Raw genomic sequence first — 19,563 nt, 5'->3', positions numbered from 1 at the left:
GTTATTGACAGCTCTCCTCACCGGAGACTGCGATAGGACCTCTCAGTCAACCGCACTCTGCTTTATATTTGACCCCCCCTCCAGTGTCATTCTGTTTTGGACAATATGTTAAAACAGGTGCACACGAGGAATGGAGATTTTATAGCGTGGCTTTTTAATTTATCTTGGAAATGTAGGTTTTTAACCTCCACACGTTATTACAGTCCCTGGCAAGTTTAGAAGCAACTACTAATTTGGTAATAAGGAGATGCCCTTATGACTTCTGGTGACGAGCAGTTCTCTTGAATACCTATGTTGAATACACTTATTGTCAGTCGCTTTGGATAAAAGCGTCTGCTAAATGACTGTAATGTTATGTAATACTGATGGGTAACGAGTACAATTGATACATTTCCAATTTATCATTTCCAGTGACCTGCCAACATAATTTAGAGCGTTTTAGTCAGTGCACAGCTGGCAGGTTGAACATATGACATTCAACAAAGTTTACAATTATAAATGAATAATTCATAGCCTACTTAGGTTTAAGTGGAGCATTTCTTCAAAACAAAAAGAAGAAAACAGGATAAGGAAATCAAAAACTACTTATAATTCAACATCACTAAATCCCAACAGTGTCACATCTATTTTCCAATAATAAATATTCATAGTTCTTTCTCTGAGACATAGGAAATTTAAGTACTCTACTTAATTACAATTCTGAGATACTTGTACTATAACTAAAGTATCCAATTGAAGCTATACTTCAGCTATACTCCACTACATTTCAGAGGGAAATATTGTACTTTTTACTTCACATTTATTTAACTGCTATAGTTTCTTGATACTTTGATTTTACAATTAAAACATATGATCAGTTTATTAAATGCGATGCACTGTTATGGATTAAAGGCCCCACATTCAGTTGCTGATAAGATCCACTCAAATTGGAGTTGTTTGAAGCTATGATTGACATGAGGTCATCAATTTGAATGCAGGATTTTTACTAGGACAGAATAGTTATACAATGTGGTATTGTTACTTTTACTCAATTGAAGGAGTACTTTCACCTCCACTGCAGAGGTACAAACTGGCTCCTGGACTTGATTCCAGGGCTGGTACTTTCTTTTATGCTTCGTCACAGCACGTACTACATGTGACTTTTTAATTTCATTTTTTACAATGACTACAAATTGATGTTAAATAAGTCAAATAGCACACTCTGGACTATTGCATAATTGTTTGCAATTTACAGAAAACACCAACCAGAAACCATGGTTTGTGGACTTACCTGTCCAATAAAGATGATTCTGATAACATATTTATTGAATGATACTGAAAGCAGCACACACAACAGATACACAGAAAACACATTTTAATGATAAACTACAGCACGCAATGCCTCAACTACTGTAAACACTTCAACTACAGTTTTGCAGTTCATACGCTTATAATTTGCACAACAGGTACAAATAGACATGTCATTAAAAAGAGGTGAAGTCCCCGGTCCTCCTTAAGATTCAAATGTTGCTACCGGATGGTGACTTGCAACCGAGAGGTGAGACAGGTTTCTAGGTCTTTATGAAACTGGAGGGCCTGTGTGTGTGACAGAGCATGTGTGTTTGAGTGGTAGACGAGTCTGTAGCAGTAACTGGTCTGGCTTAGGTCAGGATGTGAGAACGTGTCCATGAGTTTAACTTGCTCCACGGTCCCGTGACTGGCCTCTCGGATCACAGCGTGGAACTTCCTCTCCTGCCACGTCGGCCCTGTCCAGAAGCTAATGTCGAAGCTGAAGTGCTCGGGGAACAGGGAGAAGGGGTGGAAAGGTTTCCCCGGAGGTGGGCGGAGTTCAAACTGCTGTAAAAAACGTGGGTCATGTGACCACAGCAGCCGCCAGTCGGGGAGTGAGAACGCGAGCGCAGAAAGAAGGTCCAAATTAAGGGACACGGTGACACTGACGTCGCCGACGTTGTCACTTGCATTGCTTGCAAACACCTTACCGACCAAACCCTTCTGCGGTGCCACCAGACGCAGACCTCCCTGTTCTGGGACTAAGGAGACCCCATAGGGTGCGAGCAGCGTCGCCAGTCTCTGTCCGAGCAATTTGATTGGCTCACGTTGTGAGGGGAAAACACCACTGAGGAGGAGCTCATGAAAGGCAGGCAGAGCCCAGAGGTTGACGGGCACGTTCTTGAACACCAGGCCACTAATGCCAAACAACGAGCTGGTGCCACCATTACACCCCCCACAGGGCCCCTCCTTCTTATGTTCTTCCCCTTCAACACTTTTATTATTCCCCTCATCCTCCCCGTGACTCCATGCATTGTCAACCAACTCTTCTTTTTTAGTTAGAAGTTCTTCCATCTGAGGAAGCAGTGACGGACGCAGCATATAAACACCACTTTCCCCCTCAGGATCGATATCAAGTAAGCATGTAGACCTCAGGCTCTCGGCTCCTTTACTCTTCACCCGGTCCACTTCATCGGACGTGAGACACGTGGTTGACAGAGTGTCTGTTCGTCCCAGACTGTCCAAAAACTGATCTTTTTCTTTGTCTGCGTCAGAGTCTACGTCTTTCCGAAGCAGGCGGATCCAGTAGCAGTCCGTCTTGTCGACGTCACAGCCGGCCGCCTGCAGCCGTTTGGCCGCGAGGAGGAAGGGAACGGCCTCTGTCGTCATGGAGACAGACCACTTCTCCGCCAGCCCTTTGAGAAGAAAATCTTGCACCAACCTGACAGGGTGGACAGAGCCTGAGCAGAGAAATCCCCTGATGAAAGAGAAGAGGCAGTAAAGTGCCTGGTTATATAACTTATGCATTGGTGGCTTATTACTCAAACAGCATGAGAGTCTCTGTGTTCCTGTACCTGAATACGTAATCACGGAGCTCGGCTGGTACGTCGTACAGAACTCTGTCCCCTTCAACAGCCTCCTCGACCGTAAGTATCTGAGCAGGGGTGTAGCGGAGGCTGCGGGTAAACACGTGGAGTAAACCCTTCTCCACATGAAAGCCCTTATCCTGGCTCCTGTACAACAGCAACGCCATCATTAGAGAGGGTCAGTATGCAAAGAGGTCGTTTCTATTTATTCCCTGTTCCACTCACCTTTGATCCTTACCTGTATCCAGTGCACTTGTAGCTCTGGTGTTTCTCTCTCTCAAAAGGATGGACATCACTAAGGATCAGGTGGGCCTCTGCTGCCATGGCAGCCACCTGCCAGCTGTTGTGCCACTCTCGCTTCGGTTGGTCTGCTGGTGTCCCACCCTGGCCGTTGCACAAGGAAACATGGACCTCCCCGTCTTCAGACAACACCTTGCCACAACTGGAGGCACAGAAAAAAACAACAACAAACAAACAAAGTATTCAGGATGTCATCATGGAAAACGGAAAACATTGGGAACTTCATCAGTTTATCAAAGTACGTACTTAACGGAGCTGGGTGAAAATTATGTGATTATGAAAGACAACTTAAAGGGACTGGTCATCCCAAAATCAAAAATACATACTTTTCCTCTTACCTAGGGCTGGGCAGATAAAGAGAAAATCAAATATACAGATATTTTACAACAAATACCTCGTTATTACTATTGCGATGATATTGTAGGGTTGACCAGTGGTGCTCTTCCTAAATATTTACACAATGAGGTTTTTTGACAATTAATCATAAGTAACAAAAAACACTTTCGCCATATTACAATTTTATGACATCCAAAATCCAAGACAATATCTGGTCTCATATTACGATATATAGTTTTGATAACTTATCCAGCCCTACCTTTAGTGCTATTCATCAATAGATTGTTTTGATGAGAGTTGCCTAGTTTTGGAGATATCATACTTGGTGCCATACAGACAAATTTCAGTCAGTAAATAGAAAAAAATCTGAAGAATGACACCTAGTTATTTTCAAAATGTGTAGTTATTGAGCTAAACATTTGGAAACCAGTATTATGGAGTGTGAAAAAGGATGTTTTGGACACAAACGTTCTTCGGCATGTTGAAATTGTCATTGTAGAGACACTGCTGTAAATGGATTGAATCCTAAGGTGTGACGCATTTTTACCTGAGGAAGAAGTTTTTGAGAAGTTCTCGGTTCTTTTTAACCCCACTCTTTCTCCCGCAGTGAGGGAAGTTAAACACCACACGATCAAAAACACAGCCCCGAAGAGACGCACAGTCCCCCAGCCTCGTGCAGTCCACCTCGAAAAGCACCGCTCCACCTGATTAACACACAAAAAAAAGTGTACACAAAAAAAGTGCCACAAAATACAACTCGGTACGAATATAAATAAGTTTTAACAAACCCCCCACCTGAGTCCCGGATACTCTTAATGTGATCGGCTGCGCCTTCGTGCCGCAGTGCCTCCTCCTGATGCTGCAGACAGGTGGCCGTTATGCAGCTCTCTGTCTCCGAGTACAGCTGGCTCACAGAGGCAGAGAAGGAGAAGTTCCCTTCTCCCACCAGCAATATGGACCTTGAAGGACACATGTTCAGTCCGACTGGAAATGGAAGGACACACAGAAGAAACTCAATGTCCTGATGGTTGCACAAAAAATCTGCTTGAGTGCGAAAAGGAAGGATAAAAGCGGCAATGTCCACCTTCAGGCTTCTTCACGGGCTAATAGCGTAGTAATTGCATATTTTAGTGAGTAAAGTCTGTATATTGTGTCTGACGACTGGACATCAGATATTAAACTGACTGTACTGCAGCGCAAAGCCATTGACCTTCTCGTTATACCACCAGCGCTGCAGTACTTGAAAACCGAATTATGTTATCCCACCTGTAGCGGCTTGCGTTGAACGTTGTGTCGCAGATATAGTAGTCCGACAAGAAACAAAACTTCAGGAACGTTACGTTGTATCCCCGGGCACACAAAAGCCCCACCACAAGCACATTTACGTATTTGAATTCAACGTTAGGTGCTAAAAAATGTATACCATTGAGTTTCCGATTTTATACATGTACATTTAAAAGCGTAATGTGTCAGACTACATAATTCCCATCGTGTTTTCAGAGGGAGTTATTTGGAGGGTGGCTCATCCCATCTGGAGGAGGGGGCTATTCGCAGCATCAGTGGACCCGAGCATCAATTCTCTTCGCGTAGCCTGTCAGTACTTTATCAATGGGAAATTCCACCTGACAGTTTTTCCTCATGTGTGATTTTCAGTTCCGCTCCGGATTTTAACGTCTCTTGATAACAACGGAAGTAGGTAGTTAATTCAACAACTAGCTGCTGTTTGTGCCAATGCTAAGGTCATGCTAGCTAACGGAATATTGGTGCACCTGCACATGAAAACAACGGACATGATAAACGGCATGATAAATCCTTGTTGCAACTCAAGTTTTAAATCCAATATAAACCAATTTAAAGGACCAGAACCTAACATTTGAAAATAGAATATAATAGAATAGAATAGCATTTTTGATGTCATTAACTTATTCTGCAACTCTCTCTGAGTGTGCAAGTGTTTGAACAATAACAGACATTTTTATTTCTATGCTTTGTCAAGGAAAAGTGTTTTTCTTTTAATTGTACTTCAGGGCATGGTTAAAGGTCTACCTCTGTTCTCTTCATATGCATACTCTGGCTTTGAATTATGCAGGCTCAACCTGCAGGTGAGATAAACAAATGGGTCGTAGCATGATTGTAGATCTCTCCCTTTGTCTCTTTGCATCTTGTAGGAAGTGTCGCGCCCACATGGGCAGTGTTCTGGCTTTGTCTTCCAGTCCGGGCCGTCAGAACTGGCCTTTCTCCACGGACCCCCCTCCTTCTCACTGGAACGCACATCCGGCTCACTGGGACAGTCCGCCACGCTGGGAGAGGAGAGATGGCCGCCTGCCCAACCCGGGCAGCTTCCACTCTCTCCACAGGAGCTGCAAAGGTATGTCTGGCCAAAAAAAAAGAGGCGGCCGGCCACACAGCAGGCAATACATAGAGACAATCAGTGAAGTAGCAATGTTAGTGATCTCACTGTTTTGTCTCCCCAGATGTGTTCCCTCAACAGATTGAGGGAGTCAAGATGATCCTCAATAAAACACTGAGCAGCTTCTTCAAGGTGAATCTACATTTAAACAATTTGTTGCGAAGATAATAAGGGTGTAAATCTCTTTAATGTTATAACACGATGTGTGTATTTCCTTCCAGGTCAGTCATACTCTCCACCTCAGTGCTGTCAGTCCTTCGTACTATCGTTTCCACGTAGAGCATCTGCAGTCTGATGATTACAGCAAGGATAAGGTCAAGCTTAAATACTTTTCTACTACTTTATCATTCATTTGCTTGGCTGTATAGGATGTTGGAAAACAGATGAAGCTGCCGCATATTCATATTGATTCTGCCTCTCATTTTTAGGATGCCCCAGCACTGATCGGTGAGATGGACTCTTCAGGCAGTCTGAACGCTCACGCTCTGCTGCATCTCACTGAGCGAGTGCGAGCCAGAACAGTCTTCCAGGTGAGATTCTAATGTCTGGCCATCTATCCCATCTCACTGTCACCGCACATGTCACTTCTCTTCACACTACAATGCTGTTTGCTGCAAACTGAATATTTGAATGGTTGATTGTGTTTTAGACTCAGCAGTCCCAGTTTGTGACGTGGCAGTTTGAAACTGAGTACAGAGGGAACGACTTCACTGCGGCTGTGACGGTGGCCAATCCCGACGTCCTCAGAGAGTCGGGTAAGAAATGACAGGTGGAATGATAAGAGCATCATCGGATGTAAGGGGAAATACTATTACAAGCAGTCAAATGTTGTTTTTTCAACTGTCAATTTAGCAGGAAAATACACAATCGTGATATTTTTTGTTGATCTAGTCTATTATGTGTTTTTGTGCGTTTCTCTTGGACAGTTATCCTTGTGGCTCACTTCCTTCAGAGTGTGTCCTCTGGGCTGGTTTTGGGAGGGGAGCTGGTTTACCATCGGGGCCGAGCAGAGGAAGGAGGAATTCTTACTCTGGCTGGACAGTACACAAGTGAGAGTGAATCTTCTTTCGACACCTCATTTAATTGAGCTTTCCTGATCTGTTTTGCTTGACTTAGCAGCGTTTTGCCTTTTTTTTCTGTCTCTCCATACAGGACCCAACTGGGTGGCGACGCTGAATGCTGGGAAAGGAGGTGCCCATGCTAGCTACTATCATAGAGCCAACAAACAGGTACAGCAAACGCCACCGTACTGTGTACAGCCTTTACATTTGCATATTGTAACTGTGCATATGTTTGTTTTTGTGTTCACCAGATCCAAGTCGGGGTGGAGTTTGAGGCCAGTACCAGGACGCAGGAGACCACAACTTCATTTGGGTACCAGATGGAGCTCCCAGAGGCTAACATGGTCTTTCGAGGTAAATTTCTTTCTCCCACTGTGAGTCAAATGTCATGTTGAATGAAAACTACTAAGACAGCATACAGTATAGGATACATTTTCTGTTTGTGCGTGTATCCAGGTATGATCAACAGTCGGTGCATAATAGGAGGCGTGTTGGAGAAGCGTCTGACCCCGCTCCCTGCCACCCTGATTATGGGTGCCTTTGTCAATCACAGAGGTGACAAGCTGCAAGTCGGCCTCGGCATCAACGTGGGATAATCGTCCACTAACGTCTGCTGGAGGGACAGACTTCAATCAATCCATCCAGAGACCTGTTTCAGAGGCATCATAATGGCCCTATCGTCCAGGGTAAAACACTTGAACCACCTGAGTATCGTGGATTGTTTGGATGTTGAAGCTGAAAGTTGGGGCTTGAAACCTACCTCTCAAAATGGAGGTGCTGTTGTCTGATTGGACTAAACAGATGTGTGTCTGTCCTCCTGAAACCAACCTAGACAACAGACAAAGGGATCAGCGGCGTCCTGTAAACTGAAAATAACGAAAGATTTTTTACTGTAAGTAGTCATGAAGAAATGTAATGATGATAGATTATATTGAAAGATAATTGTCTTTCTCATATTTCACCCCATTAACTATAGTTCTTGTATAACTGACCTTTCTGCTGACCACTTGTAGAAACAGGAAACCTATTTAGGATAGGCAGTACCAATGACCAAATTCACATTATTCTTTCCCCATTTTCCACTATTGGCTTACCGTTTTGTTTTTTAACAACTAATGCAGAGAGGATGAACGAATTTCCCCCTGGGGATGAATAAAGTTTATATCTATCTATCTATCTATCTATCTATCTATCTATCATGAATCTAAAAAACAAGTGGTCGGCAGAAATGTAACACGGATAAAATGCTGCTCAAATGCCAGAGTGATCTTTTAAAACCGTGTGTATGAGTAAGTGATTGTGTGCACATCTTGTTTTTGCCAGCTTATAAAACTGTGAGACACCGCACGTGAACAAACAGCACCTTTGACTGTCAGAGAAGAGGTGCTGCTCCATATTCTAACCTCCAGCGGAGGCATGTAAGAGTGGCTATGCCCCGACTCTGCTGAGCCAGCACTGTACTGTATGAATATAGATGAAGGCCCGTGGAAACACTGATCTGTATGCAACCTGCACTACTCACGCTGCTTCTGGGTATTTCCAGTTCTTTTTAACTTATGAAATGTTGCATAAATATTATTTATACATAATTTATTGTAAGCAGAGAGACAAGTGGAAGGCAGTGTCTTTTTGGACTTCATTTATTAAAGAAATGTTTTTTCCATCATCATGTTTTTCTTCTTCTGTATTCATATGAAATGCATTGCAGCTCTGTAGATATAGAAACATTTTGTTGTAAAGCTCCATTCATCAATATTTTAGTGTTAACCATTGGTCAAATGTCTACATACAGTATAATATGAAGGTGGTCTCTACTAGTGACAAACCAACAGAAAATGAATGTACCCTCAGCACTAAGGTGCTTTTTAGCCTCCTTTACCTCATTGCTTTGGTTGGCATTCAGCGAAAGATAGAGCCAGACATTTTTCACAGCAATTGTTAGAAACCAAAACAAATCTAAAAGTCAAATGATCATTGGACATTTATTGGGTGTCCAGAAGACGCCTCATAAATCCAGAGACTCTAAATTAATGGTGATGTTGCTTCATGTCTGCTGGATCTTTAAATAGCTGTAATATGTTCCCTGTAAGCTATAGCTAGCGAAGGATGCATCGACAGTGCCTGAGAGTTTTCCTGTGTGTCTTGAGTTCAGTTTTAGCCTCAGAAACGGTGGATCTTTCTGTTATTTTCCTCCGGTCTCGCTCATTTTTCCTCTCCCCTCCACGTTTAAAAAGCAGATTCATTAAGTCCCAGAATCATTTTTGCGTCTGATCGTGTCTTTCCATTAACTTTGTATGCAGGTGAATGCACCGCCTCTATGTTCTGTCTTGACTCACAGTCAGAGAGACCAAGAAAATATAAAGAAATGCAGCCGTAAGATGCTGTGGTGACAAACATCAGAATATAAAACACTCAATAGAGACTCATTGGTTTATACAATTTTAATACAAAATCCTGAATGCTGAAATAACAGCTGAACTGTACATACATATATACAAACATAATAAAATATGAGGTCTGTAAACTTTTCACTTGGTGACCTTATCTTGCTGCAGACGCTCGCGGTGGCAAAGATAACGGCTGATACTCTGTCCGATCGAACTGCTGCCACTTCTCTCTGTCATTTGTCTTTGAAAAAGGAGAAGAATCCTCTGCCTCCTTCTCCCTTCACTTTCAAAGACTTGCTTCTTTGGGGTCCTCCTGCTCTGTCTGTCTGCCTTTCTCTGGCTCTTTCCCTCTGTCTGTCCTCCTCCCTTTGCCGCACCTGATCATTGATCACTTGCCGCATGTCCTCCTGCAACAAGATGATAGAAAAACAATATTCCGCTTGTAAAACGTGTCGGCAGAGACACCATTTAGAAGTATCCATCCCTGCACTCGGACTCACCTGCCAGACCTCCAGCTCCTGCGACAGTGCCACTTTGTGTTTGATCGTGTTGAGAAGCTGCTGAGTAAGTGATTCTTTCTCCTGAAGCACAGTGGCCAATTCACTCTCTAAGGAACTGCACATTGATATGATGATGAGCAAAACATATGGGGCTCAAATGAAATGAGAATGGTGCTGTTGTTGTATCGCATTACCTGTAGCTCGGATTTTCAGGACTGCTTCTAAATGGCTTGATTTCCTGCCACAAAGACTCCAGCTCTTCTTTTTGAGATTGCAGCTGCAAAGTGTGAAATTGAAAGGCGTAGATATTGTCACATATTGTCATACACTCAGATTTCCATCATCTCTAGCTTTATAGAATTTAAAGGAGACATATGCTTATTTTCAGGATACAAACTTGTATTTTTGGTAAATCAACAAGTAAAAAAGTGCATGTGTTGTTTTATACAGTTCAACAGACCTCCTCTGTGAGCGCTTGTATCTCTTCATCTCTTACTTGCAGGACTGTGGAGTGAGCTAGAAGAGCCTCTTTTACCTGGTTAGCAAGAGAGATGTACACAACAACACAACAGAGACATCAGTAAGATCAGAACCTTATTACAAGGTGTTTGTGCTTCAGATGCACATTTTGGTACAAAGGGGTTGGGGATTTTGGAGACCGGTCGGTATCAGTCTCCAACCAACAAACGAAGGACGTCAGTGCAGTTACTGTGTTTCTTGTGTGTGCGTGTACCTGCGATTGCTGAATTTCACTATGCAGAGACAGAGGTTGCGTTTGTGTTCTGTCCAGAATGCTCTCTTCTCCCAGGTTCAGACCTTTTTGCTGTAGAGAGCGATTCACGGTTCGCAACTCAAACACCACTCCCTGCTCCTGCTCTATCTACAGTACAGACACACACAAACACACAGTCAGAGGTAGGCACAAGCACACACACAGATGCATAACTTCAAACTACTTGTACTTCTGTTAGTGATGAATATACTATCTTTTGCAGCGCGTGATCCTCACCTCTGCTTCTTTCTCGCTCAGTGTCGTTTGTAGCTCTGCCAGTCTGTCTGTCAGTCTATCTCTCTCCACGCGGAGTCTATCACTGTCCTCCTGTGAAGCTTTTCGTTGAGCCTCCATGCACGACAGCCGCTCCAGCAACACTCTGTTCTGCACAGAGAAAAAGAGAAAGTACTGAATAAATGATGCAATGACAGCGGTAACACTAAGAGGTAATTACAAAGGATTTTGATGCTTTGAGATATGGATACATAGACCCCCAAGTCTTTATGAGTTTATTTGATATTCTGTTAATATCTCCACTTGTTCTTAGCAACAGAGCTGTAGACTTGAGACTCAAGTCAGACTCAAGCAGACCAAAACAGAGACATTTCAAACACAGCTTTGAAATGTAAATGTTCAGATGCCATATGATTGAATTGTCAGCATACAGACAGGACCTGGACTTGCGATCAAGGACCCGAGACATGCTTTGACAGGACTTGAAACTTAATTTCTTGCCCGACAAGACTTAAAACCAGCTCTCTTTACTTTCACATTGCAGTATAATTTCACACCAGTTGGCCATGATTGAAAGGTGATGCTTTTCGTGTCTGACCTACTTATCCTGCAGCATTCAAGACGGCATAAGACTGTCACACTAAAACTGATCCACTTATTTGACTGGTATATACCTCTCCTTGAATGTTCTCCAATTGTGTAAAGTTGATATTTCGGCTGAAAGATGATTCTTCCCTCTCTTCTCTGAGGGAACGAAGCTCGGTCCTCAAGGAGTGTTCCAGTGTTATAGCCTAAGCGGGTGGAGAAGTTGAGAAATGCTGTTGTTCAATGAGTGACAAAGATGGGACTCCACAAACCTGCTACTCTGCATTTTTCGTGCATGACTGTGACGTGACACCACACACATACATACACTTTGGTTATGTTTATTAACAGCATGCACATATATTGTGATGTTTTCCTTTGTGGGCTGGCAGCTCATCGAGGCAGGTTTCAGGCTGCCTTTTCACGAGTATAAACTAACCTCTGCTAGCTGCTCCACCAAGCGTTGGTTGTGGTTGGCAAATTGAGTCAGCTGTTCACTGTCATCTCTCCGCCGGTCGCGCCCCCGGCTGTGATACTGCTCCAGCTCAGCCCTCAAAGCAATTAAATCTGCAGTCAGCTCTGCCTCTCTTTGCCCAGAATCCAGTTCATTCATCTCCAACTTCCTGTGCAGGACATGCTTCTCCTGCTGTAAAGCCTGAGACATTAGATGCAACATTAACTGGCTTCAAGGAGACATGGAAATATCAGATATTGAAATACATGGATAATACGTCTGTATTCTTGTTACTTTGAATGTGAGGGGAAATTGCAACAAATGTGTCCGCAGCAAAAGCGTTTGGAGAAGACTAGAATAGTCATGAATTCATTTAAGCAACTTTCAAGAAAATGACTTACAGACTTTTACAACTAATGATAATACTAATTTAAATGCATTCATCAATTCATGAACTTCTTTCCATGCTATTCGCATTCTGTATTTTATTCCGTCTATGTGATATGCAGAGATAAAAGTGTGGGGTTGTAAGAATATGACATCAGCAGTAAATTAGTTTATTTTTTTTACAATGTTGTTGTTATATCCCCATTCTCGCCATTTGTTTTTCATTTTATATTTTTTTATCGCTTGTGGAATCTATTGTTGTTTTTATATTTGTTTGTTAAATAGGATTTAATATCCTACGTTTTGTTATCAGCAGTGGTTGATTGTGGGAGAAATGTAATTTATATGATCTAAGGTGGAATAAATTGAGCTTTGATCAGTGTTACTTACAGACATCTTTCCACATGTAAAATGATTGATTGACTAGAATCATTCAAATGTCATGTGCTTATTCATGGTACATTTTAGTGCTCCTTTTGTTTCCACCTCACTGTATTTTTTAGAAGTTTGCAAGAAAGACTGTTTACAGCAGCTTCATCCTTACCTCCAGCTCCCTCTCTCTCTGCTCCAGAGCGGCTGCCAGCTCCTCATTCTTCTCCAGTAAAGCCTGTCCCAGCTCTGCAGCTAGTTTCAGATCTGTCTCGATCCCTCCTCCGCTGTCACTGCCAGGAGAGGATGTGGATGAGGGGAGAGCAAAGGAGAGTGAGAGAGAGGAGGATGAGGAGAGAGGGAAGAAGGAGTCCTCCAGGCTGGGGGACGGGAGACTGTTTTTCCTGGGGGTGAACATTGTCGATAGCCGCAGGCTTGTAGGAGTCAGTAAAAAAGCATCATGTCAGGTCAAGAGCTTGATCACACAGGTGGCAGGTGGACCACCGTAAACTTTGTTTTCTGTTTCTTGATGATCTGGTCCGGAGTGGGTTTTATTTTTCACTTTTGTAATCCAGGTATGTCTCTGCCAAACGTGGACGTCACTGTGGTGCCAATAGCTCTCATGCTAGGATCATTGAAATCCTTTTCTCTCTTCTTCCCAGAGAACTCTGCGGGCAAGAAAGTCTATCAATAGCATAGAAAACCACTATAAACAGATTGTATTGTAAAATTGTGAAATTCAGGACATGTATGATAAGACTAGTTGTTCTCTAGTAATATAATCTCACATGGCCGTTGAAGAGGTCTTTTGTCTGACTGGTGCTTTTGTTACTCTGACCAAAATACCAGCTACACTATTATCTTTGTTCTGCTCCCCTCCCCAAATTCCAAAGGTATTGGGCGACACTATTTCCTACAAATACGTCAAAGTCTTGAATGCTCAGTCTCTAAAATAATCAAGTCTTAGTCTTTAAAGTCTTGATGTTGTGTTGTTTATGGTTTTTCCCCCCAAATTAAGTCTTAAAAAGAGGCTGCTACCACATTATGTTATTTCCAGTCACTGCAGGATCATATCTATAACGATTTTATTCAATTTAGTCGATACAAACTACATTGTGGTCACAACATTGCCCTTTGAAGTTGATGCCATCATCCTATTTAAAACAATGAATACATTAAAATAAGTAAGTCATTCCTACTTTAACATCACACGTTTACATTATGAGAACTAACAGAACCTCGAGGGAACAAAAATTAAGTCTGTCTTACCTGATAGTTCCCAGCCAACTCACACCAAACAGGTATTGTCTTCCTGTTTGGTGAGTGTGTGTGTGTGTGTGTGCGTGTGTAAATGTAGGCGTGTGTATTTGGGAGTGTTTGCACAAGAGAGGCTGAGTTGGTTTCCTTGGCAGTCGAAACATACAGTATGTAAATACAGCCAGTGGCTCCACCTCCTATAAAGGTAAGGAGAGCAAACAGTGGGACAGAGCAGGAAGAATGGCAACACTGGTGTACCTGCTGTAAAATGCTCTGACATCTAGTGGTTGAACACGGTATGAAAAAACACAGATTAACTCTGAGGAATATGTTGTTCGTCAATTTTACACTCTTAGGGTGGGGGTGACACAGGGTGAGAGATGGAAAGAGGGGAAGGTCAGGACACAAGCAGGGGTCTGTCTAATCTGGCCCTCCTCCTCCTCCTCCTCCTCCTCCTCATCCCCCTTCCTGTTTACCTGCTTGAAGAGTTTGAATGGAGCTCTGTGTGTGATCGTGTATGAGCTAAGGGGGCAGGGAGAGTAGAAAAAGGGACTGCCATCACTTTTACCACCTTCTCAGAGACGGCAAAACAGACAAAAGAGAACAAAAAGCCCACAAGACCTTCACCAAGCGTAAAAGGAGGCCATTGGCTCATTAGGTGCGCTCACATACAAACATGCCCGGCAAACTCTGGCTTGTTCTTTCACTGTGGCTTGTGCTGCCAACCTCTGAAGCTGGAAGGCAAATGCCTAAACTCTCTGACAAGAAGCTCTGCGCTGACTCCGACTGCAGCCGTAAGTAGCACGCTCACCATCTTACCTGAGTAGTACTGCTCCCTATATACAGGGATCAAATCAAAGGGGTCAAATCAGGGGTCTCAAACTCATTTTCACTCCGGGCCACATCAGCATCATGGTCGCCCACAAAGGGCCGGTTGTAAATGTAACTACTCGTAACATGTTGTTAAATAACTCTCTGCGTTTGATTATTGTTTATTCAAGTGTAAAAATATTGTACATGCAGTTATATAAATGTAAAAATATATTTTAGCACATTTCTGCTATTATAACTTAAATCCTTTTAATTTAGGGTTAAGAAACCCACATTACTCTATCAAAGATCAAACTATTTAAGGAAATATCAAAGACAAATATCAAACACAAGTTATTATAATAACTTTGTTCAATGCTTAAAATCCTTTCAAGGGTGCGGTTGCACAATCCCACATGAAGTATTTCATGTGTTTTGAAGCCACGTTTAAAGTAGTCTTCAATGTACTCACAATACATTTCCATGTCAAGTGTACAGTAACCAGCCAAAGAGCTGCTTCTGTGACTGTGTTTAAGTATCTCATCATTTTGACTTTCAATCTCATAACTTTGACTTTCTATCTCATAACTTCGACTTTCTATCTCATAATTTCGACTATGGGGATATTTGTATTGTCTAACTTAAAATAAACAACTTTTTTTATTTTTTTGCTGGCGGAGTTTGAGACCCCTGGGTCAAATGCAGTGGTCAAATTTCGTGTATGTGTAAAAAATGTATATGCCAATAAAAATGGTTTCTTCTTCTTCTTCCTAGTAATGTTGTGACCACGCTTTAGAACTGCAGAAAATCAAAATGATAATGCGCATGCGGAACTTTTTAATCTGCATAGAAATATGACACATATTATAACTGAAACGGTCCTCAATGTGATGCCTCAGTCTCCCTCGATATTCTTGCACAGATCCCATCTTGATAGCACGTGCACTGCAGGACTACTACCCTGGAGACTGCAGGTTCATCCCAATCAGACAGGGGCAGCTCATCTATGTCTATGCAATGCTAAAGGACAGAGGGAACCTCTTCTGGGCCGGCAGTGTAAGTGAAAACAAATGCTTTTGCTTTGACACAGTTCTTAAGCAAAACCCTTTGTGTATCTTTGTTGGGAGTCATGAAGACGTGCTGTATATATGTGCAGCACTCACATTCTCCGCTCAAAAGTGAATAGCTCAATTTTATATCATCTGTTTGCAGGTTCAAGGATCCTATTACGGAGAGCAGGAGGCTCACATTGGACACTTCCCCAGCAGCATAGTGGAGGAAACTCATCTTCTCATGCAAGCCAGCACCGAAGTCAAGACTACTGTAGGTGAACACACACACACACACACACACACACATCATCAAATGTGTGCATTATGTGACGCTTTCTCCTAATTCTGCGTCTCTTATTTCCAGAAATGGGACTTCTACTGTAACTGATGTTGCCTTCACCAATGAAGAAAACAACAATGTAGTCAACTACATTACAAGATAACTTGTTTTGAGTATCATATGATCTTATAAACATAGATGACAATAAGTAGGTTTGCTTATCCACACTGTTGATAATCTGCACTTCGGAAGATATGAACAGCTCATATGATTCTGCTGTCAGATTTCATAACTACGGTTTCAAATCGCCGGCTGAAGAAATGACCATTGCTGCTCAACGCTTCATATTTGCCTTGTCTTTGTGTATTCATCATACTGTTTGTATCTGTTTGACAGATATTAAAATGATTTGTCAAAGTGTTAAAAGTTAAATACTGTGTTTTTAAAAGAGACAAATACATTTTGATTTACTCAATACACTACTTATTTTGCTTGATAATTGTGCATCACAAAAGAAATACGTGTCAGCTAATCTCTTCATTTGCATATAAAACGACGGTAAGTTCAAAACCAAAACACATGGCAGCAATGAAGCAGAACTGTTTAATTATAATATATGTGACTTTTGCAGTAGGGTCTAATGCAATATAACACAAATCATCAAATCTTGATGATGGACTTTAAAAAACACTGAAAATAGGCACCTGGAACTATTTTTGAAAGAATATCTATTGTTTTCAGTAAAACGTTCTCCCCATGTGTAGTGTGTGTTGTTATGTGAAGTTCTGATGAAAACAGAAACACTTCAGACATTAAAAAGGACACACAGCAGTCCGATGATTGAGTTTCAACATTTATTCGATTTGTTTTTTTCTGTGTTAATACACCAGGGGGTTTTAGCCAATATGAGGGAATGATAGGGCTGTGACATATGCACTCACTCTCACATACTTTCACGCACACTTTCCATAGCAGCTCAGAGGCATGCTCCCCGGAGGACAAGGAGCCCAATGATAAAAGCTGTCCGTCTCCAACGTTAGTTTCTCCCTCGTCCACTACTTTCCCTACTGCTCATTCACCCTCCTTCTTCACACACACACACACCTGGTCCAAGTCCTTTGGTGGCTTTCTTTTAGTGAACAAACTAAAAACGACTGCACAGAGAACTCCCTCCTCCTCACACATACAGACAACGACAGTAAAAGAATAAACAAAGCACAGTTGGCATCTTACTCTTACCCACTCAAACAGTGTTATGCACTTTAGATTCAAGTTAAGTTTAACAATTTTAGTCTGTTGTAATCTTCAGTGGACACTTTTCAAACTCCCTTAAATTGACATTTTAGCATTTCCCTGTAAAACAAAAAGGTGCTGCAAGCTGTAGTTTGGGTTCAATGAACAAATGCTAACAATTTTTGTCACTAAACTGCAGAGCTGCAGTCATTATATAACTTAAATAACATTTGGAAATGTGAAAAGAAGGAAAGGAAATACCTTTCATTTACATACACAGAGGTGTGATTAATTTTGTTCGAGAGATATGGTTTAAAGAGGGATTCTGTCACATTTTGATTGGGAAATTAACTTAAATAAGTTCATTATCCTGCACCTCCACTGTGACTACACCAAACGTGTCAAATAGACTCTATTACATGAGAACAGCATATTACCCTTTGGTTTTAAAGCATTGTTGTCTTGCAGAGATATCAGAATAAAACTGAGTTAGGAATTTGATACCAGTTTATTAGAAGGCACTTGCACTCTTAGACCACTAGACCTGCATGCCTACGTCATACTGTCTACTAAACTGCCAACAAAACAGGTTAAATATAAAAACAGGCAAAACTTGGGGTTAGTAGTAAAGCAGTGTGAGGAGCGTCAGACTCTGCTCTACATTTTCTGTTTCGGTGTTCCGTCCTCACAGGAAACGGGAATCGTGCGCTCTGAGCCGGGAGATGACCGAGGTGCAGTGATTGTAAGGATACCATCAAACGACAGACTGGATGTGACCTCAGCACCTGACACGCCAGCAGGAAGCCTGTACTTCCTCAGAAACTCTCTCGACACAAAGCCGTGGTCGTCCTGAAAACAGAATTAGAGTCAGTATGTGGGTGACATGGAACCAAATGAATTATTTCTGGACAACTCTATAGCGCCTCTGACCTGTTTGCCCTCATGTTTGCCGTGTATTGTGATGAACTGGTCACTGACATTGACAGACAGCTCTTCGGGTGAGAAATGCTTCACATCCAGAAAAATGACGTAGCGATCCTTTTCAATGCGCATCTATACAGACAATACAGCTGTTAGAAACAAATGATGCTGCGTGCCTGCAGCCTGGAGGCAGCTGTGCATGAAAACACACAATAGCTTGTTATTGTCATCTCATTGTCAAGACTCATACACATACTGAATTATACAGAGACTGGCATCAACAGAAGAGGATATTATTCAGATCTCACATATTAAAGATGTCAGCGCATTCAAATGCATCGAAAGTAGTTTTAGAAGAGATATTAATGAGATGTTTTCAGTTAGTCAACTTGTGGGTATTTCTCATGAGACTATTTGATTATTTTAGGGACACAGTTGAATTTTACATTACCTCACTGTGTCCATTGTCGGGCCAGTTGAACCAGCGCATGAATGAAGGACGTATCCAGGGGAAGGACCAGGGGAAGGGCCAGATTAGTGGCCAATCAGTGAGAGGTTCTGCCAAGGAGACGTCAGAGAGTCGATGTGGGAAGGCCCGGCGGTACCACGGATACTGGATGGGGATATCCATGATGGGGTTAAAGAGGAGATGTAAAAACGATGGGTATGAAGGCGGACTCTTGGTTTGACTTTGTCTGAGATGGGTGCTGATGTGCTCTCCTGCACAGTATTTATAGGCCTCTCCCTCCCATCACACCCAGGCTCTGTCTCTGTTCCCATGCACACTTGCATAGTGACTCTGCCAACAGGCTGATCTTTCTGGAACAATGATGTCAACTGTTTATCCCTCCATCTCCCTCATTGTTTCATCTCTAACTGTGACTGGTTATCGCTCTCTCTCTCTCTCTCTCTCTCTCTCTCTCTCTCTCTGTCTCTCTCTCTCTCTCTCTCTCTCTCTCTCTCTCTCTCTCTCTCTCTCTCTCTGTGAAACTCTGGGTCTCTCCCTTCTCCCAGTCATGAGGTGACACTGGCTCAGAGTACTGCTGATGCCTCCATACTCATTACCCAGGAAATGCCCCTGTCTGGATCTGTGTGTGTGTGTGTGTGTGTGTGTGTGTGTGTGTGTGTGTGTGTGTGTGTGTGTGTGTGTGTGTATGGTTGTGTGTGTGTTTGTTTGAGGAATAGCTGCCAGAGCATTAGCCTGCAGTGCTCTGAGTGCCAGAAGCTTTAGGTTTGTGTGCAGAATGGCTGTGAGGTTGAATGGGAATTGATGAGTTTGTATGGGACAGCATTAGATGACACTCTAAGCGTGTATCATTTTGCTATGAGCTCAGATGTAAAGTATGAAGCCCTGACTCCT

The 19,563-nt window shown here is 42.4% G+C and overlaps 5 protein-coding genes across 5 annotated transcripts; 2 read left to right on the top strand and 3 right to left on the bottom strand.

Annotated features, from left to right (window-relative positions):
- Positions 1-1,374: 1,374 nt before the first annotated feature.
- fdxacb1 (ferredoxin-fold anticodon binding domain containing 1) lies at positions 1,375-4,711 on the bottom strand. Its single transcript, XM_079283073.1, has 6 exons — positions 4,576-4,711; positions 4,287-4,475; positions 4,039-4,195; positions 3,094-3,297; positions 2,844-3,002; positions 1,375-2,746 (listed from the first exon to the last, which is right to left on the bottom strand). The coding sequence occupies exons 2-6, from the start codon at positions 4,462-4,464 to the stop codon at positions 1,510-1,512; spliced, it is 1,935 nt and encodes a 644-aa protein (XP_079139199.1). The 5' UTR covers positions 4,465-4,475; positions 4,576-4,711; the 3' UTR covers positions 1,375-1,509.
- A 325-nt stretch (positions 4,712-5,036) lies between these two features.
- On the top strand, positions 5,037-7,658 carry LOC306788254 (mitochondrial import receptor subunit TOM40B). Its single transcript, XM_079283695.1, has 10 exons — positions 5,037-5,084; positions 5,660-5,859; positions 5,966-6,033; positions 6,123-6,215; positions 6,330-6,431; positions 6,551-6,656; positions 6,828-6,950; positions 7,054-7,130; positions 7,214-7,316; positions 7,419-7,658. The coding sequence occupies exons 2-10, from the start codon at positions 5,676-5,678 to the stop codon at positions 7,556-7,558; spliced, it is 996 nt and encodes a 331-aa protein (XP_079139821.1). The 5' UTR covers positions 5,037-5,084; positions 5,660-5,675; the 3' UTR covers positions 7,559-7,658.
- Positions 7,659-9,514: 1,856 nt separating this feature from the next.
- Positions 9,515-13,068, bottom strand: bicdl2 (BICD family like cargo adaptor 2; the record flags this gene model as incomplete). The annotated part of the gene is made up of 9 exons (XM_079283019.1): positions 9,515-9,756; positions 9,850-9,964; positions 10,044-10,126; positions 10,310-10,384; positions 10,583-10,729; positions 10,859-11,005; positions 11,530-11,646; positions 11,880-12,095; positions 12,826-13,068. 9 exons carry the CDS (start codon positions 13,066-13,068, stop codon positions 9,583-9,585), a joined length of 1,317 nt encoding a protein of 438 aa, XP_079139145.1. The 3' UTR covers positions 9,515-9,582.
- Positions 13,069-14,506: 1,438 nt separating this feature from the next.
- On the top strand, positions 14,507-16,638 carry mia (MIA SH3 domain containing). The gene is made up of 4 exons (XM_079284039.1): positions 14,507-14,701; positions 15,640-15,773; positions 15,930-16,040; positions 16,134-16,638. Exons 1-4 carry the CDS (start codon positions 14,584-14,586, stop codon positions 16,155-16,157), a joined length of 387 nt encoding a protein of 128 aa, XP_079140165.1. The 5' UTR covers positions 14,507-14,583; the 3' UTR covers positions 16,158-16,638.
- Positions 16,639-16,945: 307 nt separating this feature from the next.
- LOC306788580 (alpha-crystallin B chain-like) lies at positions 16,946-18,995 on the bottom strand (the record flags this gene model as incomplete). The annotated part of the gene is given in 4 exon segments (XM_079284152.1): positions 16,946-18,131; positions 18,213-18,335; positions 18,655-18,888; positions 18,891-18,995. Coding segments are annotated over 4 exon segments (654 nt in total). The 3' UTR covers positions 16,946-17,939.
- Positions 18,996-19,563: the final 568 nt, after the last annotated feature.

The sequence above is a fragment of the Melanostigma gelatinosum genome (assembly GCF_949748355.1).
Source record: "Melanostigma gelatinosum genome assembly, chromosome: 14".
In the NCBI taxonomy this organism is placed as follows: Eukaryota; Metazoa; Chordata; class Actinopteri; order Perciformes; family Zoarcidae; genus Melanostigma; species Melanostigma gelatinosum.
The sequence above is the reverse complement of the archived record's forward strand: the minus strand, read 5'-3'. Positions and strand labels throughout refer to the sequence as shown.